General features: G+C 44.2%; 1 protein-coding gene across 2 annotated transcripts in view; it reads left to right on the top strand.

Annotated features, from left to right (window-relative positions):
• Positions 1-4,455: 4,455 nt before the first annotated feature.
• The window catches only part of ATXN7L1 (ataxin 7 like 1), a 198,650-nt gene continuing 176,941 nt past the window's right edge, over positions 4,456-26,164 (top strand). For both annotated transcript variants that reach the window (XM_074942478.1, XM_074942479.1), the window contains exons 1-2: positions 4,456-4,812; positions 5,444-5,512. In XM_074942478.1, coding sequence (XP_074798579.1) covers positions 4,698-4,812; positions 5,444-5,512 — 184 coding nt within the window. In that variant the 5' untranslated portion in view covers positions 4,456-4,697. The remainder of the gene's footprint in view (positions 4,813-5,443; positions 5,513-26,164) is intronic.

Consider the following 26,164-nt stretch of genomic DNA (forward strand, 5'->3'; position numbering starts at 1 on the left):
ACGGAGCAGCTGCACATGGTGGACCATCATTACTGGGACTGGGAAACAAGCACTAAGTGGTGGGATTGCATCATGATGCACAAGCGGAGGCTGCAGAATTTTCAGATGTGCAAATCCACCTTCCTGGAACTGTGTGCAGAGTTTGCCCCAGCATTGCAGTGCAAGGACACCAGAATGAGAGCTGCTCTCACTGTGGATAAGCGAGTGGTGATCACTGTGTGGAAGCTGGCAACTCCACGCTGCTACTGGTCAATTGTGAATCAGTTTGGAGTTGAAAAGTCTACCATGGGGGCTGCGGTGATGCAAGTGTGCAGGGCCATTAATCACCTCCTGCTACGAAGGACTGTGACTCTCGGTAATATGCAGGAAATACTCAATGGCTTAGAGGCTGGGTGATAGATGGAATGCTTCTCCCGATTTTGGCCCCAGACCATTTTGCAATGGAGTACATCAATCGAAAGAGCTATTTCGACATGGTCTTGCAGGCACTGGTGGATCACCAGGGCCATTTCACTGACATCAGTGTGGGGTGGTCAGGGAAGGTGCATGATGTGCACATCTTTAGGAACACTGGACTGTACAGAAAGCTGCACACTGGGACTTTCTTTCCAGACCAGAAGATTAAAAAGGGTGATGTGGAAATGCCCATAGTGATCCTGGGATACCCCGTCTACCCCTGCTCCTGTGGCTCATGAAGCCTTACACCGGGAGCCTAGACAGCACCAAAGAGTGCTTCAGCAACTGGCTCAGCAGGTGCCAAATGACCGTTGAATGTGCCTTTGGCCGATTAAAAGGTTGCTGACGCTCCTTTTTGGCAGGATAGACCTCAATGAGAAAAATATTCTGATAAGTCATTGCAGCCTGCTGTGCTTAACATTTGCAAAGCAAAGGGGGAAAAGTTTCCCAAGGTATGGAGTGCTGAGGTAGATATGGTGTCTGCTGATCTTGAGCATCCAGATACAAGGGCAATTAGAGGGGCACAGAGGGGGACTATTTGAATTAGGGAGGCTTTGAAGGAGCATTTTGACAATGATTTCTAGTAATGTGCATTTATGTGATGCATTCCGCCAGGCAATATTTACTTGCCACCTTGAATGACCCTTGTAGTGCTTGCTTCCTGAGCGTTAATCATACTGAGCACATGTTCCTGCCTATAGCCACTGTGTTTGAATGTTACTACCAACTAATGAAAGCCTCATTTTATTTCAAAGATTAAAGTTTTAATAACAGGACAAAACACAAACATTTTGTTAAACAGGGGACATAGTAATAAGGAACAGACTCTCAGTTATAGCTCTTATACCTGTGTGTAACTCCAGCTTTCATTGTGAAACCAGTCCCTAGGAGTGGAGTAGATGGGGTACTCCAAGGGACTAGGAACATGCAAGGAATGGGGGGGGGGCGGTTTGGGGAGGGCATGGAATGAAGTTCTGTATTGATTGCAGGGGCACTGAGATATGGATGTGCTCAGACTGCAGCATAATGAGGGACTTGAGCATCTCTCTCTGGCCCTCCAGTAGCTTTATCATCCGCTCCTGTCCCTGTGTCCTTTCCAGGCTATCCAGCCTGAATCTTCCATTGATTGTCTCCCTCCATGCTCTTGTTTTACTCTATGCTGCATCTGTTGACTGCAGCATTTTGTGAAATATAGACTTCTTACCCCTCCTGGTTCACCAACTTATCTGACAGAAGCACTTTGCCGGTGTGGAGAAGTGGGTCCTTAAGGGCGCATCTGCAGAAGCCAAAGAAACAATGAACAGAAACAGCATTCAGAGTAGCAGCCATGTTAATCTGTATCTGTAAAAAGAAAAGGAGTACTTGTGATACCTTAGAGACTAACAAATTTATTAGAGCATAAGCTTTCGTGAGCTACAGCTCACTTCATCGGATGCAAATGAGCTGTAGCTCACGAAAGCTTATGCTCTAATAAATTTGTTAGTCTCTAAAGTGCCACAAGTCCTCCTTTTCTAGAAACAGTATTGTGAGTTAGCTCACAGCAGTGAATCACAAAAGTTACATGTGCCTCTTTCTCACTGTCCCTTTGCTAGCACACAGTCGGCGAGAGTCTGGAATATGGTGAGTTCGGGGGAGTTGGGGGAAGTTGGGAAGGGGGAATGGGCAAGAAGGGACAAGGGTCTGGATGGTTTGCAAAGAGGGTCACTGCATGTGCCTAAGGAGAGTATTCTGAATATTGGCACCCTTTTCCACAGGCTGGGGTAATCAAACCCAATATCTCAGTCCTCAGGGTAACCCAGGATGCAAGGGTGCATCTCCTGCATGCGTGCAGCTTCAGACTGGGTCTGTATGCTGCTTGCCTGTATGCTGCTCTGGTCCCTGCAGAAATAATTGCTGTTTGGCACGGCAAAGTTCCCTACAGTGGGGAGAGAAACAAGGCAGCTCTGCCAAGGAACCTTTGGCAGAGGATTGCAGAATACCTACAGGAAAGTTTCCTAGAGATCACTATGGAGGATTCCCGGGTCATCCCGGTGTACATTAACCAACTTTTCTGCTGGGCACAGCTGCATAGGCTCTGTGTTAATTTCTATCCCTTATCCCTCCTCTACCATATAACAAAGTAAATGAGACTTCAATCTCCTCTCACCGTGCAGTATCAAAGCAAAATGTATGCTTACTAGAGCTCATGCCCCCTGCTTCAGGCACGCCAGAGCCACAGTGCAGGGACTGACTGTCCTGTGTTCCACATCTTTCTCCAGCTCCACTTCCTTATCTATTACTTTGTCCTCGGCCTTGACTCTGCTGACCACTGCTTCTAATCCCCCCTACATATCCACAGGGCTCTTGATGGTCGAGGTAGCATTGCCACCGAAGATGGCATGCAGCTTCTTGTAGAAGCGACATGTCTTCAGTGCCTCACCAAAGCAACAGTTGGCCTCCCTTGTCTTCTGGTATGCCTGCCTCAGCTCCTTGATCTTAGCATGGGACTGCTGCATGTTCCTTTTGTGCCCCTTCTCCTGCATGCCATTAGCAATCTGCCTGTAGGTATCAAAGTTCCTCTGGCTGGAGCGAAGCTGCAACTGCACAGCCTCCCCTCCCCACAGACGCAGCAAATCCAACAGCTCCAGTGTATTCCATGCGGGAGTGCATCTACTACAGAAAGCTGGCATGGTCAGCTGGGAAGATGCTGTACGAACTGTCCACGCTGAGCAAATGAAGAAAAATTTCAAAAATTCCTTGGTCTTTAAACAGGGGAGGGGCGAATGCCTGTGTACATTCAGGGCAATGGAGTTCAAAGTGCTGACAGTGGTCATGATGGGCATTGTGGGACACCTCCTGGAGGCTAATTAGGCCGACAGAAGCAAGCGCAGCATCTACACTGACACTGCGTTGATCTAACTTTGTCACAAAAAGTTTTACGCCTCTTGTTCAGGTCATTTTATTTGTTGGCGTAGCAGGAGAGTTAAATCAGTGGGAGGAGCATTGTAGTGTGTACAGCTCCACTGTTTTGTCAACAAAAGTTGACTTTTCTTAGCAAAGCTGTGTAGTGTAGACAAGACCTAAAAACAACAAAAATATAAGAGGCATGAATTCAAACTTAGCACTGCCTAGCACTTACAGACACCAAAACAGTGGTGACAGTAGTATTGTTGTTATAGTTTGGTCTATGAGAAGCTATGTGATTAAAAGTCCTCAACACCCTCCCACCCCCTATTAATTGAAATCCAAAGTTTTTGTGCAGTAGTAGATGGCTGTCATTCGGAGATGCCAATATGACACTTGTAGTCACAAAACAGTGTTTTTCACATGCATTTATTAAACACATTAACACAGTCTACACAAAACAGGAATGAATGTTTTATGTTTTCCATGTAGACTGCATCTTCACTGGGCACATTCAGCCATTGTCCCAACATTGGTGCAGCTCTAACCCCTGGCGCTAGATGCTCAGAGCCTGTGGGGAAGTTTGCGGGGAAAAACTCAAGTGAAGACACGGCCGTGGGGACCTGAATCCTTTGCCATGTCCAGGTTGAGCGATGTGTCCCTTGAGCACGTTGCTGAGCCTTGTTACAGCAGATACTCAGGCGGGAGGGCACTGCTTTGGGCGCTTTATTTAAGAAAGCCTCCTGCTCCCTGCCTGGTAATGCCTCTCAGCCGTGTCTCCTGAGCCTTCTCCCCCGTGCCGTGTGTCGGTCACCCCGCTGTGTCTGGTTTCCAGGCTTGCCCTTTACAGACCACCCTCCCCGCAGCGCCGACAAACGAGGGGACGGCAGGGGCCCCCTGCAGCCCTAGCGCCCGCTGCTCCCACCGAACCCAGCACCGCCGGGGACTCCGGCTTCCCCCGCCCCTGGGCTGCACGTGGCCCTTCCCCGCCGGCTTCCCCCGCCCCTGGCTGCACGTGGCCCTTCCCCGCCGGCGTCCCCCGCTGCCCCGCGCCCGGCTCCCGCGGCTGCCTCGCGCGTCCCCCTCCCCAGTGCCCCCTCTGGCTCAGGCAGGCTCCGGGCAGAGGCAGAGGCTTCGCCGTGGCCAGAGCGCAGGCTCGGCTGCGCCGGGCATGCGCGGCGCGAGGCGGGGAGCCCGATCTGATAGGGAGCAGGGGCTGACACTACCCCCGTGTGGGCGGCGGAACGTCCCGAGGATGACGTGCGGCGTTCTCGAATCCCGTGGCTGGCTCGCTCGCTCGCTGCTGGTGCCGAAGGAAACGGGAAAAGCAACAAGAAGGCAGGAGCAGGAGCGGCGCCATGGCGGCCCTGGAGCGGCCCGTGCCCAGTCCCGAGGCGTTCCTGGGCCAGCCCTGGGCCGCCTGGGTCCGGGAGGCCGCCCCCTCGCACGCGTGCTGCGCCGCCCTCCCGCACAGTAAGGGCAGCACCAGACACGGAGCCCTGCCCGGGGCTCCCCATGCTGCTCCCTTCCCCCTGGACACACACATGGAGGAGGGGGACGGGGCTCGCCACCCGGGGTGATGGGGGCAGCGGGGAGGCCCGAGGCTCTGCTGTCCCCCCGCTGCACTAGGGGCTGCCTTCTCCCCCACACGCCCACTGCACAGCTCTCCGTCCCCATGCGTGTGGGGAGGTGCTGGGTACGCGGTGCCTGCTGCCGGCACTGTCTCGGGTACCTCTGCTGGGCCAGCTGCAGGGGGTGAGGGGCAGGCGGAGGATGCTCTTGCTTGGGAGGCTGGAGGCGCCGGGGGATGCCGCGGCGTGGGAGGGGGGCTGGGGAGGCAGGAGGATGCTGCTGCTCGGGGTGGGCTGGGGGCAGGAGGTTGCTGTTGCATGGGGGAGAGTGGTGGAAGAGAAGATGCGCTTGCATGGGAGGGGGGCAGGAGGACGCTGTTGCCTGGGGAGGCCGGCACTGGTACTCCAAGGCAGGTGCTGTGACAGTGATAGTTGGGTTTTTACTGTTAAACACATACACACTGTTAACTCCTTCCCCTCCCCAATAAACACATCTCCTTTGACTCTCTCTTGACTTTTCTTCTCTTCTGCAGGTGTAGATCTAGAAGAGACTGGAAAAGAGGGTGGAAAAAGCAGGGAGGTTATGAGGCTTAATAAAGAAGGTAAGTGCAAACCACTGGCACACTTTTACCTGCCTGTGTCGTAGTGGTTTTGAGTGAGTGTGGTATGGTATGAACAAGGTGTCATCATATCATGTGAATTGTTGTGCTGGGTAACCATGAAGAATGCTTATCAGGCTTGAGTACATACAAGCTATTGTCACTATGTGTCAACTTCTTTTAAAGTATAAATATAATGGGTGTGTGCATAAATGATACATGTTAAAAGATAAAAGACAATTTTAAGTCAAAGGATCATGTGACACTTCATATTGGATTTCTTTTTAAAAGTCTCTCTCCTTTTTGTTACGACATTCCCTTCATTTTGGTATGGAAATACACACATGCGTACATCTGGGTACCAACTTCAAGCAGCTTAATTCTAAAAGTTATTAGCAACTGCAAAGACAACAGTATAGGCTGTTTTTCACTTTTGCTGAAAAAATTGGTTTGTGGTAATATTTAAGTCAGTTCATATTAGCTCAAGTTGCATTTTGGTTTCAGATTGTCATGTGGTGAGTACAGATGGCTAAATGGATAATTCACAGTATTACATTTTATTAAGGCCAACGAATGTATATAACCTGAAATCAAATCCAGTGAGTTGTTTGAGAAATACTGGGCATAAGACTGCAGTTTGAAATATCAAGTTTCCAGGTGCTATGAATGTGAACACACAAGTAAATTTCAATGTACCGGCATTTCCAAATATGCCAAGAAGCCTGCAAATTGGTAAAAGAAACCACTTTAGTGTGGCTGCAGGCACTCAGATTGACAGATTTGTTTGTGACAGGATTTGCTAAAATAACACTTGGCTATGGTATAATGAAATTAGTGAATTAGTATTTGGCAGATTTTGAGGGTGACTCTATACTGAAGAAATTATTTTAGTTTGTTACGGTGTGAGTAAGGTTTTATAAACTCATAGCCTGATCACCACCAAAAAATACACTTGATGTGAAATTGGTTCATAAGAAGCAGGCCTACAGTAGTGAAACTTTGCATAACATACTAACATTGAGAGAGCTCAGATTATTAATAAGGGATACTCGAGTATTGTAACTAGGGCTGTCAAGCGATTAAAAAAATTAATTTGTGATTAATTGCGCGATTAATTGCACTGTTAAACAATAATAGAATACCATTTATTTAAATATTTTTGGATGTTTTCTACATTTTCAAATATTGATTTCAATTACAACACAGAATACAAAGTGTACAGTGCTCATTTTATATTTGTTTTTGATTACAAGTATTTGCACTGTAAAAAAACAAAAGAAATAGTATTTTTCAATTCACGTAATACAAGTACTGTGGTACAATCCCTTTATCAATAAAGTTGAACTTACAGATGTAGAATTATGTACAAAAACAACTACATTCAAAAATAAAACAATGTAAAATGTTAGAGCCTACAAGTCTACTCAGTCCGACTTCTTGTTCAGCCAGCCGCTCAGACAAACAAGTTTGTTACGTTTGCAGGAGATAATGCTGCCCACTTATTGTTTACAATGTCACCTGAAAGCAAAAACAGGTGTTCGCATGGCCCTGTTGTAGCCGGCATTGCAAGATATTTACATGCTAGATGCGCTAAAGATTTATATGTCCCTTCATGCTTCAATCACCATTCCAGTGGACATGCTTCCATGATGATGGGTTCTGCTCAATAACAATCCAAAGCAGTGCAGACCAATGCATGTTCATTTTCATCATCTGAGTCAGATCCCACCAGCAGAAGGTTGATTTTCTTTTTTGGTGATTTGGGTTCTCTAGTTTCTGCATCGGAATGTTGCTCTTTTAAGACTTATGAAAGCATGCTCCACAACTCGTCCCTATCAGATTTTGAAAGGCACTTCAGATTCTTAAACCTTGGGTTGAGTGCTGTAGCTATCTTTAGAAATCTCACATTGGTACCTTCTTTGCGTTTTGTGAAATCTGCAGTGAAAGTGTTCTTAAAATGAACAACATGTGCTGAGTCATGATCCGAGACTGCTATAACATGAAATATATGCAGAATGCGGATAAAACAGAGCAGGGGACGTACAGTTCTCCCGCAAGGAGTTCAGTCAGAAATTTAATTAACGCATTATTTTTTTAACGAGCGTCGTCAGCATGGAAGTATGTCCTCTGGAATGGTGGCCAAAGCATGAAGGAGCATACGAATGTTTAGCATATCTGGCGCAAAAGTACTTGCAGTGCCGGCTACAAAAGTGCCATGCAAATGCCTGTTCTCACTTTTAGGTGACATTGTAAACAAGAAGCAGGCAGCATTATCTCCTGCAAATGTAACAAACTTGTTTGTCTTAGCAATTGACTGAACAAGAAGTAGGACTGAGTGGACTTGTAGACTCTAAAGTTTTACATTATTTTGTTTTTGAGTGCAGTTATGTAACCAAAAAAAAAATCTACATTTGTAAGTTGCACTTTCATGATAAAGAGATTGCAATACAGTACTTGTATGAGGTGAATTGAAAAATACTATTTATTTTATCATTTTTACAGTGCAAATATTTGTAATAAAAAATAATATACACTTTGATTTCAGTTACAACACAGAATACAATATATGTGAAAATGTAGAAAAAATCCCAAATATTTAATACATTTTAATTGGTATTCTGTTTAACAGTGCGATTTAAAACTGCGATTAATCGTGATTAATTCTTTAAATTGCGATTAATTTTTTTGAGTTAATCACGTGAGGTAACTGCGATTAATCAACAGCCCTAATTGTAACAATGTGTATCTTTAGAGTATATATGTTACAGAATTATGTTAACTAGATTTTTATCACGTTGACATTAATTCTGTGACAATGGCAACATTGTTGGCAACTTAAATGAAAACTAAAGACAATGTTTCTTTTCCAGACAAACCTTATAACTTATTTTGTGTTTCAAATCAGATGATTATTAATGTAAATTTGCATTTACCATACTTCAGAAATCTGTTACTGCTTTCAGGTAGCAACTTGCAGGACTTTTAATCCACTTGAATAAATTAGTATGAGTTGAAATATTTTTATCTTACTCATTTAATCAGTCTGTTAATGTAAATTGTTATATCATAGCCATCATTGTGTCTGAGTACCCTTTGTAAATCATGAATGAGCCTTCACTCCCCTTGCTAAAGGTGGGAAAAATCTGAGCGCTCAAGTCAGATGTACAGAACTCATTGCCCTTGTATTTGTAACAATACTTGTGGATGTATTCTGATCTCACACATACAACAGCTATTGCATGGTATGACAGTGTTTTTGTTATGGCAAAGGCTTATGGACCTGGAAGGTCTTCAGTTCAAACCCAACTTGATTTTCTTTGTGACCTCATATAATTCAGTTAACTTCCTTATATCACAGACTACCAAGGTATAAAGCTAGGTAATAAATAGGGCCCTACCAAATTCACAGCCATTTTGGTCAATTTCACGGTCGTAGGATTTTAAATATAGCAAATTTCATGATTTCAGCAATTTAAATCTGAAATCTTACGGTGTTGTAATTGTAGGGGTCATGACCCAACAATGAGTTGTGGGGAGGCCGCAAGGTTATTGTTGGGGGTGGGGTGGTTGCGGTACTGCTACCCTTACTCCTGCACTGCGGGGGCGGCGTTGGCTTCAGAACTGGGCAGCTGGGGAGCGGCGGCTGCTGGCCTTGAGCCCAGCTCTGAAGGCAGAGCCGCAGCCAGCAGCAGTGCAGAAGTAAGGATGGCATGGTATGATATTGCCACCCTTCTGAGCTGCTGCCTGCCGAGCTGGTGTCCTTGGCCAGCAGCCACCACTCTGTGGCTGCCCCGTTCTGAAGGCAGTAGCACAGAAGTAAGGGTAGTATGGTATGGTATGGTGTTGCCATCCTTATTTCTGCACTGCTGGTCGTGGTGCTGCCGTCAGAGCTGGGTGACTGGCCAACATCTGCTACTCTCTGGCTGCCCAGCTCTGAAGGCAGTGCAGAAGTAAGGGTGGCAATACCATGACCCCCCTGAAACTCCCTTTGGGTCAGGCCCCCCCATATGATAAACACTGGTCTCCCCCATGAAATCTGTATAGTATAGGGTAAAAGCACACTAAACACCAGTATTCACAGAGGGAGACCAGATTCCATGGTCCATGATGCATTTTTCATGGCTGTGAATTTGGTAGGACCCTAGTTATAAACAGGACTTTACAAAAATCTGAGACTTCATGTGAGTTATGATAATATTTATTGAATGATAGTAAATTATTTTTAAACGTTGAAAAAATCCAGAAATCTTAGTTTATCAAATTTGCTTTTTTGTAGTATATGGCTTTTGTCATGATGATAAATACCAAATGTATATTTTAAAATTTTTATATTTTAAGTAATTGAAATAGTTGCTTAGCAGAAGATTGCTTAGCTACTTAGTTTTTACTCCATAAAGCACTCATCAGATGTTGACTAAGTTCCTCTTATCAATGAGAAAAAATAAAACCATGTAAAAACTAGTGGGTTTGTATTCCCGTTTGCACACATGAGATAGACGAGGAAAGAATATTTGAAAGGGTCCATAATCCATGATGGATCATTTGTTGGTGGTATGATAGCACACCATTAAAGACTGCTACCTCACTCATTATGGACCAGTTTACATACCTCTTTCAGTGGTAAGCAGTTACATAAAATAGTTCCATTCAGGTCAGTGGAGCTACTTGTGGGAGTAAGTGCTCACCATTGAGAGCAAGAGTCAAACAATCTGGACCTATTATGTAATTTCTGTAGTGGAAAAGGTGCAGTGAGGCCATGTTTTAAAAAAAAACAAAAACTGGAGACTTACAAAAGACCGCATTGTATACTGCCCCTTGTTTTATTATTTGTATAGTGAGAGAATAGTGAGGAGGGAAAAAATCATGAATATTTGCTCATATTTGCAAATGAACTTGCTTTGGCCATGATCGTGTCCCCTTTATGTTTACTTTTTATGAATGTGTTTGTGTTTTACTGGTAAGTATGTTTGTGGAAAGTGGATTTCCAAGTTACATGCTCAAGTATTCACAGGAAAATGAAATTTGCATGGATAATTATTTGTGCCAGAAAAGCTTGATTAATCAGGAAGCAGTATCATGTGAGTTATCTGACAAATCACAACTAATCAACATAGCTTAAATAGTGACTATCAAAGACTTGGAGCACTGTTTGGAATTTATACTTAGAATTGACTAATGAATTTGAGGAAATGAGGATTTGCTTGTGGATAGTCTATGTACAATATGAGGCAAAATCATTGGATCACTTATTTGTTGTGAAATATTCACTAAGCTGTCATTATTTGACTATGAAGTTGATGCTAAAAGATCACCATTTCCATAATAACCTGTAATTGATTTTAAATATGTTATGTACATCAAATATTTTCACTTACTCTTTTTCTTATGTGAATTCACATGATGTATAAAATAGGAGTGTATTTTCTTATGTACATAAATCTTTAACATAGAGATGTGTGCTTTGCTACACTGTATGTGTATTGAGATCTGTTAAGCAGAAGCATCGCCAGAAGCTGGGAATGGCTGACAAGGAATGGATCACTTGATGATTACCTGTCCATTTCCTCTGGGGCACCTGGCATTGGCCACTGTCGGAAGACAGGATACTGGGCTAGGTGGACCCTTGGTCTGACCAAGTATGGCCGTTCTTAATGTCTTATGTAAGCAATTATTGGCTGTATGGGATCAAGACATCCTGATTTAACTTTACTGACTTTGCACCAGGGATGAATTTGGTTGAAAGTGTTTCAGTCTATATCTGCTGGCTCTCCAGATAGAAGTTTAGATTCAGTGGAACTCCATACAAAGTGAAAGGGTCAAAGGTTAAGCTGGATGTCATAGTCAATTTACACTTTCCCAGTTCAACAGATTTTAATGTTCCAGTTTGAACTTGATGACTGCTGTGTCTGTCTTACATTGTCTCCACTACCAGTTTCCAATTTATCGCTGTACAACAGGATAACGGAGTATAAAATTCATTATAGCAAAACAAGTTATAATCTATGTATCTATGTTAAAGTCTGGGTTTCTCTGGATCAGCATCACACATGCCCAGTCTCTGGGCTCAGGCTTGGTGACTACATTTGAAGCTGGAGTGCTGAAAGGATAGAGTGGGGAGATAGGTATCAGGGGAAGGATTAAATTGGGTTCAGGATTACAAGTATCCAGCATTTTCACTCAGAACAGGACCACAGTAGCACTAGAGTAAAATTCATGGAAGGTCTAGTCAGTTTTACTCTTAACATCTGCGCTGTGCATAAAATGAAAATGATGATTCCATTAGAAAGGATTCTGTTCTTGTTGGAAGCGAAGGAAGGAAAAGGGTAGGGAGGTAGAGGATGTTTTCAAAAGGGGATCGTAGAATATAAACTTGAGTGGAGTGGGGAAAAAAACCCAGGGGAAAGAGCAAAAAATATGCCTCAGAAAGTGGAGTAGTGAGAGAAGATCAAACAAATTGGTTTGTGTCAGGATGGAGATTGTATCTTAATTTCTTTTGGTCCCAATCTCCAGGAATGAAACTTACCTCTAACATTTTAAAATATTTCTTTTTCTCCGCCTACTCCATCTTTTTTCGGAAAAATGTTTGGGAAGAGTTTAGAAATTAAACATACCAAAGAAGAAAACAGAAATCAAGCATAGGCAGTCAGCGGAGGGATTGCATGTATGTTCTACAGTTCCCATTATGTCTAAGTTTCCTCCATTTGCCCCCTAATGTATATAGACTAATAACCTGTTCCAAAGGCAGAGGGCCTCCAGTGGACATAATTATTCCATTAGAGCTTGGTATGTGAAAAAGCTGGGAATTGGCCTGAGACAAGGCAAGAAGTGGAACTGTTCTATATCAGTGTGAGGTTAGGTGCAGGAATAATCTATGCCATCTGTTTCTGATTACTTAAACTCCCATTGTGAGTTCTCCTTGGGATGACGAGGCTGACCATAGGATTGGATTGTCCATGTTCTGACGTTAATGCCGGATCAGTTGGAAATACAATCTTTTGGCTTCTTGATGTTTTCTAGGATTCTGTCCTGATCTAGCATGCGACATTGAGGCACTGCTGGGGACTAAATATTGGCTAACTCTGGTCCTAGCTGCGTACTACAGTATTATTGTTTAATACATCTGTTCTGATAGTCCCCAGAGGTTTAGTCAGAATTGGGGCCCAGTTGTGCTAAGGACTGTACAAAACACATTCGAAGATGTGGACTAGGTTTCAAGAAAGCTTACAGTTTAGGTGTTCTATATTTCATCAGCCCAGGCTGGGTGGAAGAATGGACGATGGTAGTGGGAAAGGTGCTTTCTGACCATAGATATTCAAATCAGGATTTTGGATCCTTTAAATATATGATCCTAAACTGTCACTCTAGGGAAAGACCTCTGTTGAAAATTCTTTCAATATGTAAAGGCAGTAAATTCTTTTAAACTAGAACTTCTTTGCTTAATTTAGGTTCTCCTTAGAATCCTTGAGATTGCAGCTGAATTCCTTTCATCTAGCAATGTTGACAACTCCTCTTAATTTACCAGAGATCTTTTTAGACAGCATAGGTTCATGCTCTTCTTAGTAAGTTATTCTGCTGACGGTATATATAAGGCAAGTCCTAGAATAGATCTACATTTAGAGGCTTCAGGAGTTGCCTGATGCCGTGGAACGATCATCATCTTGTTACAAGTTTGAGATTGGGGGATCTAGGTGGTATCTGGTAATTTTCCTCAATATTTGTGCTTGAGGGTTTCTGGAGATCGAGAAACCAACCTAATGTTCTTCAGGATATTGAAGATTTTGAGTTTAGTGGGAAGCAAAATGTGGTTTTCTCTTAACTGATAGAATTGTCACAAAAAGACTTTTCTATTTGACATTCTTTGTACTCGCTGCAAATTATGGTAGAATTTGGGATGATGAAAAGATAGGAAAGGAAGGGTGTACAAGTGTCTACTAGGGATCTCCCATATAGCAAGATCCCAAAGTCAATCCCAGAGAACTGGTAAAATGGCATGATGCTAATAGTTCTGTCTCTGTGCTTTCCAATTGCTTAACTGATGGGATGCAAGTTTGGGAAAACATTTAAAGAATCATTTCCCGCCCCCGCCCCCCCATACCCTTTCGCAGCCATATATATTGGTGTATGGTTGACAGTTTCAGAGTATATTCTATCCTACGCTGATGTAATGTTTGTTTGAGGCTATGCTTATAAACCACCTGAGCTATTTCAGAATGAGGCTTCGTGATTCCTCAGGTCCTTTTATTCAACAGAATATAAGTTGTCTGTACTCTGTAAGCTGCCTTGATTATTATTCAGCAATTTTTTTCACTTTTTACTATCATAATTTAAACTCTTAAATAATATACATTTTACGCCCAGCATGCCTTCCTGTGTCACTTTATAGCAATTCAGTTCACCAGAGTTTAGAACTACATGCTCTTACTTCATGTTTTAGTAATGTTTTTGTTTTTTATTATTGTGTGTGTTAGGGGAAAGAACCTGGGTTCTCTACGTTAGAATAAGCATTGTGTAGTAAGAGCAAGGACTGCAAGGCAAGAGTTCTGGGTTCTTTTCACACCTCTGACACTAAGTTTGAGCTTGTTCAAGTCACTTACTCTCTCTGTTCTTCAGTTGATCCATCTGTAAGATGGAGATAAGCATACTGTTGTGGTGGGGCTCCGCATAGTCTGCAGTGCACGAGGGGTTAACTCTGGCTTCCCTTGGCACATGTGATCAGGAGAAGGGCTATAAGAAGGGCTGCTGAAGCGACAGGGATAGGACAGTGCATGAGGGAAGGCAAGACTCCCTATCCCGGCTTTGAGGATGGGGTTGATCCCTAGTCTGTGGTGGCTTGCGTTTTACTGTATTTGCTTGTTGCTTTGTTTTCACAGAATTTAAAGACAGATGGGACTATAAGAACATCTAGTCTGACCTCCTGTATATTACAGGCCATCAGATTTCACCCATGTACACCTGTGTTAAGCCCAATAACTTGGGTTAGACTAAAACATTTTGGTTCTGAGGAGACTAAACTATTGTCGGCCACTGGCAGAGAACAGTAGAGACTGAGATGCCACCTGTCACAACCGGAACCTGGTCAAAGCAGGAGTCGGAAATCAGGCCGTGTCAGATACTAGGAAGTCAAAGTCTGAGACAGAGGGCAAACAGAGAGTCGACTGTCAGGAGGCAGGCAGGGTCAGATTACCAGGAGATCAACCTGAGAGCAGAATCACAGCTCGCTAGCCAGAGCCAGGCCAGGTTGGGATACCAGGAAGTCAAGCCAGGGGAGCAGGAGCAAGAGAGCACAAGGCACACAGTCCAGAGCAAGGTGGATCTTAGTTGCAAGGTCGACTTCCTGTTCCTGTGCTGGGTTTAAATAGGGGCTGTGGACCACTTAGTAGAGCCATGCAAATCTGCAGATATCCGCTGTGACAAAGTTCCTGCTCTACCTTGGTAGGTCTTGTGCTTATTGGCGGATTTGCTCGCCTTGGAGCTTCACGGCAGCTCTCAGCTTGGCCATTTCTCTGAACCCACAGTCCAGGTCGACTCCTCCTGTGTCTGACAAGGAGTTGGGAGGATTTGGGGGGAACCCGGGCCCATCCTCTACTCCGGGTTCCAGCCCAGGGCCCTGTGGAATGCAGCTGTCTAGAGTGCCTCCTGGATCAGCTGTGCGACAGCTACAACTCCCTGGGCTACTTCCCCATGGCCTCCTCCCAACACCTTCTTATCCTCACCATAGGACCTTCCTCCTGGTGTCTGATAATGCTTGTACACCTCAGTCCTCCAACAGTCCGCGTTCTCACTCTCAGCTCCTAGTGCCTCTTTCTCCCAGCTCCTCACACGCACACCACAATCTGAAGTGAGCTCCTTTTTAAAACCCAGGTGCCCTGATTAGCCTGCCTTAATTGATTCTAGCAGCTTCTTGATTGGCTGCAGGTGTTCTAATCAGCCTGTCTTAATGGTCTCCAGAAGGTTCCTGATTATTCTGGAACCATCCCTGTTCCCTTATCCAGGGAAAAGGGACCTACTTAGCCTGGGGCTAATATATCTGCCTTCTATTACTCTCCTATAGCCATCTGGCCCTACCCTGTCACACCGCTTTATATCTGCATCTGCGGATACGGTTGTATTGTTTACCATCTTTACGGATCAGATGCCGATCCAAATTTTTGTATCCACACAGAGCTCTAACAGTGGGATAGGGTGCTGGTGTGGATTGTGGGTTGGATACAAGTTAATTGTCATGGATGCGGATCCAAATTTTTGTATCTGTGCAGGGCTCTACCAATCAGGGTCCCCAGCATTCTACCAATCGGCTCCCAGGACTGGGGTCCTCTGTCAGAGTTTAGCTCCTATTCTGACAACAGTTAGCAGATCCCTGGAAGCAGGTTGGAACTTGCTAGCTCCAAAGAGCCAGGGTTCAAGGTCTGAGGCCCTGCAATGGCAGGAAATTGATTAGGTGGGATATGCCCAGATGATCCATACTCCATGCTGCAGAGGAAGGTAGAAAATCCCCCAAATGCCTGCCAATCTGACCAGGGGGAAATTCCTTTCCAACCCTAAATCTGACAATGAATTGGACTCTGAGTATGTGAACAGTAGACACGAACCAAGGACTAAGAGGATTATCTATACCACCTCAGTGCACCATGCTGTCTGGTGTCCCACCTCCAGCTGTGGCCATCCCTGATGCTTCAGAGTAGGTGGGGGAGAAGGGGGGAACAAAAATATCCCTAGCAACCCAGAATACATCTAGCCAATTGTACATTGAGAAAAAATTTCTCCAGGGCCCTTGCTGGTGAGCAGCTGAAGTCCTGAAGCATGATATTTGAGTATGGTAATTATCTCAGTTCAGAGCTGAAAGTGTTATGTTGAGGGCAATGCATAGCTTCCTGTTCTCTCGATGGCCAATAAACAGGGGATTCGTAGACTCTCTCTGAGGAGCGGAAGGGACAACCACCAAGACCAACTTGACCCTGTCCTGTCTCCTTCCCCCCCACCCCGTGCTTTTTTCTGAGAAGATGGATTAAAGTATGTATTATAGAAAGAGATGTAATCTTGTTTTAAAGACTTCAAGTAATGATGAGTAAGGCTGCAGGTTTGTCACGGAGGTCACAGAAGTCACAGATTCCAAGACTTTCCGTGACTTCGGCAGCAGCCGGTACGCCTGGCTCAGGGGCAGTTCAGGCAGCCCCTGCGCCAGGTGCACTGGCCATTGCTGGGGCAGTCTTGGGCCACCATGTCCACCCCCCAGCTGCAGAGTTTGGGTGTGGGAGGGAGCAGGGGGCCGGGGCACGGGACAGTGTGAGGCGGGCTCTAGGTGGTGCTTACCTGGGGGCTCCCCTGAAGTGGCAACATCCCCCTCGCTCAGCTGCTGGGTGGAGGTGTGGCCAGGAAGCTCTGCACGCTGCCTCCGCCCAGAGCGCTGGCTTCGCAGTTCCCATTGCCTGGGAACCGTGGCCAATGGGAGCCGCAGGGGTGGGGCCTGCAGGTGGAGGCAGCGTGCAGAGCTGCCTGGCCACATCTCTGCCTAGCAGCTGAGTGAGGGGGATGTCACCGCTTCCAGGGAGCCCCCCAGGTAAGCACTGCCCAGAGTCCACCTCACCCCATCATGGACCACAACCCCTTGCCTCGTCCCACACCCAAACTCTGCTGCTGCTGCTGGGAGGGGAGGCACGGAGCTGGGTAGGGAGCCTGCCGGCCCCGCCAGCCTCCCACCCCAGCACCAATGGAGGTCCTGGGCCGTGCGCTTCCACCTGCGCCCCCCAAGCAGCTGAGCTGCCCTCCCCCAGCACCCGCGGGGCCCCTGGGCAGCTCCCCCCTCCCCCGAAGTGTTATTCACTGGTATTTTTAGTAAAAGTCACGGACAGGTCACAGGCCCTGAATTTTTGTTTACTGCCTGTCTCCCGTCTGTGACTTTTACTAAAAAAATATCAGTGACTAAAATGTAGCCTTAATGATGAGTCCACCACCTCCCTGGTAAGATGTTGCGATATTTAGCTACCCTCACTTTTAGGAAATTGCGTCTTATTTCAAGGTTGAATTTGTTTAACTTCCGCTTTCTGCCATTGGATCCTGTTATGTCTTTGTCAGCAAAGTTGAAGAGCTCTCACTATCAGAGCTTTTCCATTTTTAAGTGCCTACGCAGTGATCAAGTCACCTCTCAGCCTTCTCTTTGATAAACTGAATAGTTTGAGCTGCTTAAGCCTCAGATTGCTGAGAAGATTGTAAGGCTTGTCTTCCAGTCCCTGGTTCATTTTTGTGGTCCTCCTTTGAACTCTCTCCAGTATTTCTACATTGTTCGTGAAGAGTAGACCCCAGCTGAACAGTGTTATAGATATTTTCTTGTTAACATATACATCTGCAGATCTGTTTGCCAGTTTTTAATTCATCTACTGTTAACAATGTTAATTTCATATAAGGGAAGTTTTTAAAATTTAAAATGTTATATGGTACTAAGTCAAATGCTTTCAAGAAATTCAAGCATACTATATCAACACGTTGCTTTTATCACCCAGTTCTGTAATCATGTCAAAAATAAACAGGTTTGTTTGACAAGACCTACTTTCCACAAAACAGTGCTGACTGGCATTAGCTATATTTTCAGCTTCTAATTCTTTGTTGACAGTGTCCTGAATAACTGTCCTATTATTTTGCCCCGATCGATGTCAGGCTAATTGGTCTATAGCTCCTCTTTATCAGCTATCCCTGCTCAACAGTCCTTATTATCTGTTTTGTATATTTTCTGACCAGTCATCCCACTAGTCTTTAGGGGGGGGATCAGAAACATGGTCTAGTTTTTCTTACCAAGCTTTGTGTGTATTTAGCTTCTGACAGCTGTAGTGCAGTTTTCAAAACTCCCACAGATGTTACTTATTCACCAGAAAGAAAAACTTCCTGTTTTGCATCCCTGAACAGAGGATAGAATACCACCAGTTGCATTTTCCAATATTTATTGTTGTTTCTTCCCTTCCCAAATCCCTGCCACAGTTCTTGGCTGCTGGTTCCACAAACATTTTTGACAAAATAGTGCTAATGTGAATCCTCAGAGGGATCCTGGCAGGTCAAATTTTGTTCCAAAATTGGATTTTGTAAAAATAAGCTTTTAAAAATCCTTCAGAAAGTCTTTATTTATATATAATACCAAGAGTGCGCCTGTCATTTTATAAACAAATAAGAGAACTTGGTTCCCGTTCCAGGGAGCTTACAGTGTAGCTGAGATGCAGATAAAACTGACAAAAGCAGTATGTGGTGTGCCGGTCTGAGTTAGAGGTGGTAAAAATTGAGAAGTAGTCAGTATTGAAAGCTTCATGGAAGAAGCTATTTTAAGGAAGCGTTTTGAAGGATGTAGAGTAGATTGGTGTGAGGGGAGGGGACTATTCCAAGTTTAATGGGTGGTTTGGAAGAAAGTTTGAAAACAAGAATGGGGAAAGATATAGAAGAAACAGATATTTATTTCCAGTGGAAGCCATTTTTTAAACTGTTCCTGAAATATTCAAAATCTTGTGTTAATGCAGAAGGACCTGAAAGCGAAAGAGAAATAAGGACAACCCAGGGAATTACAGACAAGTCAGCTTAACTTCTGTACCTGGAAAGATAATGGAGCAAATAATTAAGCAATCAATTTGCAAACTCTAGAAGATAATAAGGTGATAAGTAACAGTCAGCATGGATTTGTCAAGAACAAATCATATCAAACCAACCTCATAGCTTTCTTATAGATGGGGGGAAGCGGTAGGTGTGGTTTATCTTGACTTTAGTAAAGCTTTTGATACTGTCTCACATGACCTTCTCATAAACAAACTAGGGAAATGCAACCTAGATGGAGCTTCTATAAGGTGGGTGCAAAACTGGTTTGAAAACCATTCCCAGCGAGCAGTTATCCGTGGTTCAGTCATGCTGGAAGGGCATAACAAGAGGGGTCCCTCAGGGATCAGTTCTGGATCCGGTTCTGTTCAATATCTTCATCAGTGATTTAGATAGTGGCATAGAGAGTACACTTCTAAAGTTTGTGGACGATACCAAACTGGGAGGGGTTGCAAGTGCTTTGGATAGGATTATAATTCAAAATGATCTGGACAAACTGGAGAAATGGTCGGAAGTAAATAGGATGAAATTCAATAAGGGCAAATTATTGGGAGGGGTGGTAGATACGCTGGAGGGTAGGGATAGGATACAGAGGGACCTAGCAAATTGGAAGATTGGGCCAAAAGAAATCTGATGAGGTTCAACAAGGACAAGTGCAGAGTCCTGCACTTAGGATGGAAGAATCCAATGCACTGCTACAGACTAGGGACCGAATGGCTAGGCAGCAGTTCTGCAGAGAAGGACCTAGGGGTGACAGTGGACAAGAAGCTGGATATGAATCAACAGTGTGCCCTTGTTGCCAAGAAGGCCAATGGCATTTTGGGGTGTATAAGTAGGGGCATTGCCAGGAGATCGAGGGACGTGATCGTTCCCCTCTATTCGACACTGGTGAGGCCTCATCTGGAGTACTGTGTCCAGTTTTGGGCCCCACACCACAAGAAGGATGTGGAGAAACTGGAGAGAGAACTGCGAAGGGCAACAAAAATGGTTAGGGGTCTGGAACACATGAGTTATGAGGAGAGGCTGAGGGAACTGGGATTGTTTAGTCTACGGAAGAGAAGAATGAGGGGGGATTTGATAGCTGCTTTTAACTACCTGAAAGGTGGATCCAAAGAGGATGGATCTAGACTATTCTCAGTGATAGCAGATGACAGGACAAGGAGTAATGGTCTCAAGTTGCAGTGGGGGAGATTTAGGTTGGATATTGGGAAAAACTTTTTCACTAGGAGGGTGGTGAAACGCTGGAATGCGTTACCTAGGGAGGTGGTGGAATCCCCTTCCTTAGAAGTTTTTAAGGTCAGGCTTGATAAAGCCCTGGCTGGGATGATTTAGTTGGAGATTGGTCCTGCTTTGAGCAAGGGGTTGGACTAGATGACCTCCTGAGGTCCCTTCCAACCCTGATATTCTATGATTCTATGAAATGCAAAGTACCCTACTTAGGAAGGAACTATCAGTTGCACACATACAAAATGGGAAAAGACTGCCTAGAAGGAGTACTGCAGAAAGGGATCTGGGGGTCATAGTGGACTGCAAGCTAAATATGAGTCAACAGTGTAACGCTGTTTCAAAAAAAAGCGAATATCATTCTGGGATGTATTAGCAGGAGTGTTGTAAGCAACGCAGAAGAAGTAATTCTTCCACTATACTCCGCGCTGATAAGGCCTCAATTGGAGTATTTTGTCCACTTCTGGGCGCCACATTTCAGGAAGGATGTGGACAAATTAGAGAGAGTTCAGAGAAGAGTGACAAAAATGACAAAAAAAAGGTCTAGAAAACATGACCTACAAGGGAAAATTGAAAAAATTGGGTTCCTTTAGTCTGGAAAAGAGAAGACTGAGAAGGGACATTATAACAGTTTTCAAGTACATAAAAGGTGGTTACAAGGAGGAGGGAGAAAAATTGTTTTTCTTAACCTCTGAGGATAGGACAAGAAGCAATGGGCTTAAATTGCAGGAAGCGAGGTTTAGTTTGGACATTAGGAAAAACTTCCTGTCAGGATGGTTAAGCACTGGAATAAATTGCCTAGGGAGGTTGTGGAATCTCCATCATTGGAGATTTTTAAGAGCAGATTAGACAAATAACTGTCAGGAATGGTCTAGATAATACTTAGTTGTGCCATGAGTGCAGGGGACTGGACTAGATAACTTTTCGAGGTCCCTTCCAGTCCAGTGATTCTATGATTAGCAACAGCTCAGTTAATTGTAATTGTCCAAGCCAACTGGTAAAAGTAAATTTCATCCTCTGATTCTCTTCTCCAAGCATCCTCTCTCTTTTCGTCCAGGTCCCTTCTTAAAATTAATCACTTTAATAAGCTTTCGTAGATTCCAAGCCTAGAACGGACCGTTGTGATCATCTAGTCTATCCTCCTGTATAACACATCATAGAACTTTCCAAAAATAATTCCAAGAGCATAGTTTTTTAGAAAAACATTCAGTCTTGACTTAAGAGTTGTCAGTGGTAGAGAATCCACCACAACCCTTGGTAACTTGTTCCAATGGTCAATCATTCTCAGTGTTAAAAATGTACATCCTATTTCCAGTCTGAATTTGTGTAGCTTCAACTTCCAGCCATTGGAACATGTTATGCATTTCTCTGCTAGATTGAAGAGCCCATAATTAAAATTTGTTACCCATGTAAGTACTTATAGACTGTAATCAAGTCATCCCTTTTCTCTTTGAGCTAAATTGATTGAGCTCCATGAGTCTGTTAGCATGAGGCAGGCTTTCTAATCCTTTAATCATTCTCATGGCTCTTCCCTGAACCCTCTTCAGTTTTTCAACATCCTTCTTGAATTGTGGAGACCAGAACTTGACATAGTGTTCTGGCTGTGGTCGCATAGTGCCAAATAGATATAAAAATGGGAGGCGGGAGAGAGAGCGAGAGAAACAGACAGACAGTCAGTCCCCCATCCTATAAGTATCTCCTACATTCTTAGTGCCTAGATGTTTGCATTTACTTTTAGCTATATTAAAACACAGAGATTGTTTGCTTGTGCCCAGTTCAGCAAGCGGTCCAGATTGCTATGTGTTAGTGACCTCTTCTCTTAATTATTTACCATTGCCACAATTTTATGTCATTTGCAAGCTTTATCAGTGATGATTTTGTTTTTCTTCCAGGTTGTTGATAAAAATGTTAAATAGTGTAGGGCCAACAACAGATCTTAGAGACCCTACCAAAATCAGTGATGATTCCCCATTTACAAGTGCATTTTGAGATCTATCAACTAGCCAGCTTTTAATCCATGTAACATGTGCCATGTTAAGTTTATATTCTAGTTTTTAAATTAGAACGTCCTGTGGTATCAAGTCAAATGCCTTTCCATCTCTGGACTCTACTCCACTATTTTTCACGAGTCATGCCTTAATTTTAATCTTAACCAAAAGACAAAGCAGAATTAACCAGGTGTGTATACAACAATAATCGTATGACGTTGTGACCTTCCTAGTGCCTTGCAGGGTTGCAGCCATGGGTCCTGTTTCTGCTGCCATTGGAATCAATGGGAGTTTTGTTATTGAGCAGGGATCAAGCCTTTGGACTGTAAACATTTCAGGACAGGGTTTCTAAAGTACCATATACACACATGTTGTTATGATATAAAAATAATGCATACAATTTTGATTTAAAGTCATTTTCCTTTTAGTAGTCTCTGATGTTTATAATAAAAGGAAATATTTTTTTTAAAAAATGATTTTTAACACATCTATTTGAAGTGTCTTACCCACAACAATTAATATCAGAAAACCTCAATGTGTGGCATGTATTTTTGCATGTATATTTGAAAAAAAGGATATGAACTGTGAACTTCATGTCTATGGTATATGTAGTTATCGTGTTTGGGAGTGGGAGGGAATGAATGGAGAGAAGCAGTGAGCTTAGGCAAGTTGACTACTAAGAAGTACCATTTATTTTTCATCTTTCATCCAGGAAGGTCCCAAAGTGATTTGCCAACTATGTGCAGTAACTGCTTCCTTTACCTGTGAATTAAAACATGGCAGCTGTTAAGGGCCTGATCCAACCTTCATTAAGGATGGTGAATGGACTTTGAAAACCTTCAGTGGGAGTTGAATTGGGCCCTAATAGCACATACAAACACTATGTAATGGTTTGGAAATGAAACAAAGAGTACCATATCTATTTGAAATTGCAGAGGGGATATAGGGAGGTATACACTGGAATCTGGCCAAGACACTAAGGGCTTGTCTACACTCACCGGGGGATCGACGTGTGGCGATGGATGCCTCGGCGGTTGATTTAGCTGGTCTAGTGAAGACCTGCTGAATCAACCACAGATTGCTCTCCCATCAACTCCTCTACTCCACCAGAACGAGAAGAGTAAGGGAAGTTGACAGGAGAGAGTCTTCTGTTGACATCGCTTAGTGTGGACCCCGCAGTAAGTAGATGTAAGCTATGTCGACTTGAGTTACGCTATTAACATAATTCAAATGGAATAGCTTAGATCGACTTTCATGCATAGTGTAGACAAGGCCTAAGATTAACACACACCTTTGTGAGAAGTGTCAGCATATACTTTAACCAGTGGTGAATACCACAGTTTCAGATCTATTCCAAAAGATGGCACCAGCTTCTGTCACTAAGATTAGGCATCTCTCAAGACTGCCATCTTTTGAAACACCCTTGCCACTTCCTGCAGCACTTAGGTGAGCCTTCCTTCCAAGTAACAACCTTTCTTGAACCTACTAGTATGTGAGACCAGGCCAGCTTTTACTTTATTGGAAAATGCGCCGACCTAGCAATCTTCCTCCATTTCTTGTGGAACTTATTTTTCCCAGTTGTTACCTTGTAGTATTATTTATTGTGTGTTTTACCATAGCACATAGGAGCCCTTGTCATGGACTAGCACCCCATTGTACTAGGCGCTGTACAAACCCAGAAAAAAAGACAGTCCCTGCCCAAAAGAGCTTACATTCTAAGTATAAGACAAGAGACAGCAGTTGGATACCGACAGACGGGGAGTACAAAGGGACAATAATAAGATAATGTTGGTCTCCCCCCCCCCCCAGATATTAGTAAATTAAGTAGAGGGCCAGTAAAACTGGAGATCTCAACTGAATTCATTTTCACTAGATTAGTGGATTTTAAAACATTAGTAAATTCTTTCAGGCCAGCCTGCAACATTGCCTCTTGCCTGTTCCTAGAGCATTGCCTGTGGCACCGTGCCTACAGCAGTCTCATGTTTTGCTGTGTTTTTGGTGAAAATTAGGTCTACTGAGGCCAGCCAGCATCATAAAATGTGTAAAAACATAGTGCAAAATAAAACAGGAGTGAAAATATTATAGAATCATAGGAATGTAGGGCTGGAAGGGCCTTGAAAAGTCAAGTCCAGCTCCCTGCATTTTGGCAGGACCAAGATGTTTGACAGGAGTTTGTCTAACTTTTTTTTAAAAGCTTCCAATGATGGGAACTCCACAACCTTCCAGGGAACACTGTTCCATGGCTTAACTACCCTTATAGTTAGAAATGTTTTCCTAATATCTAACTTAAATCTCCCTTGCTGCAGATTAAGCCCATTACTTCTTATCCTACCTTCAGTGGACATGGAGAAGAATTGATCACCATCATCTTTATAACAGCCATTGAGATTTTGGAAGACTGTTATCAGGTCATCCCTCTGTTTTCTTCTCTGGCATTTTAGTCTTTTCCTCATAGGTCAGGTTTTCTAAACCTTTAATAATTTTTTTGCTGTCCTCTGGACTCTTTCCAATTTGTCCACATCCTTCCTAAATTGTGGTGCCCAGAACTGAACACAGTACTCTAGCTGGGGCCTCACCAATGCTGAGTAAAGTGTCTGTGATTGTTTTTGAAGAAAATAATCAAACAAATATCACCATGATTGTTTAGTAGTAATTTTGCAGTGTTATATTTTGTTACTGTGGTTCTTTATAAAAGTAAAGGCTAAAGAGTCTGTAGTGGGTGTGCAATCGTCCCTCCCCCTCTGGTTTAGTGGGAGGTCACTTCGCCTCACTACATCATTGGGACACCACCCGTGATCAGGGAATTAGCAAATTGAGCGTGAGGGCCCAAGGCCCCAGTTGCAGGGCAGGGCTAAGCAATAACGAGGCCTAGGCCATCAGGCTGGGCTGAGCAAACAAACAGACCTATGGCTCAGGACCCGAGGCAGGGCAGAGCTATAAGCAGTCTAAGCACTCAGTGGGTCTCTGACTCTTTTATGCAGGGCAGAGCAGGAGGCAGTCTGATGTCTTGGCTCAGGCAGACAGCAGACAAATGCAGGCTTCTTGGCTTAAGGTGGGGAGGCTGCCACCCCAAGGGTGGGGTTGGCAGCAGGAGGTAAGGGGACCCGGGTCCACCGTACTTCACCGAGTCTCAACCCTGGGCTCTATCAGTGGCGGAATGTTCTGCCACTGGGTCAATGGGAATCCACCGCAACATGCTGACACAGGTTCTAATAGCAAAACCAGACCAACGTCTGGTTTCTCTGCACTACTTCCTACCATAGTCTGGGTGAAGGCTTCTGTAGTCCAGGGGTCCTCCGTCACTTCAGGGTGTATGGAAAGCAGCAGTTCCAGCAGCTCTTCACCTGGGTCAGCCTCCTCTAGGGGCAGGGCGCAGCGCAGCACAGATTGAACTCCGGGATCCTGCAGTGGTCTAGAGATGTCTGCTTCCTTCCCTTGCGCAGGCTCAGTTGGGCTAAAGGCCCTGCTCCTGCCTTTTATACTTCCTGTCCTGCTCCTTAGCTTCCAGCAGGAGGCATGGACCTAGCCCAGCTCCACCCACCAGGGGTCAGAGAATGGCACCTCCTACTCTGGCTAAGTGGGAGGCCGCTCCGTCTCACTACAGAGTCCTATTCTGACCTCATTCACAGACCTCATATCTCTCATTTACATAACAGGGATGAAAAAATAACATGCTGTTATCATCCAGCAGGAGCAAATTTGGTGGTGGTCCATTCTGAATGTGATTTGGTGTTAGGGGAAACTTACTTCTAGGTGTACAAGAAGGAGCAGACGTGTTTACTGAAAAACAGAGTAGAGCCACTGACTTAAGCATGAACTCCCTATGCATTGCAGTGAAGAAGATGACTAACGCCATCCTTGACTGTATAAACAGGGA

The sequence above is a fragment of the Natator depressus genome, chromosome 1, assembly GCF_965152275.1.
Source record: "Natator depressus isolate rNatDep1 chromosome 1, rNatDep2.hap1, whole genome shotgun sequence".
Taxonomy (NCBI): Eukaryota; Metazoa; Chordata; order Testudines; family Cheloniidae; genus Natator; species Natator depressus.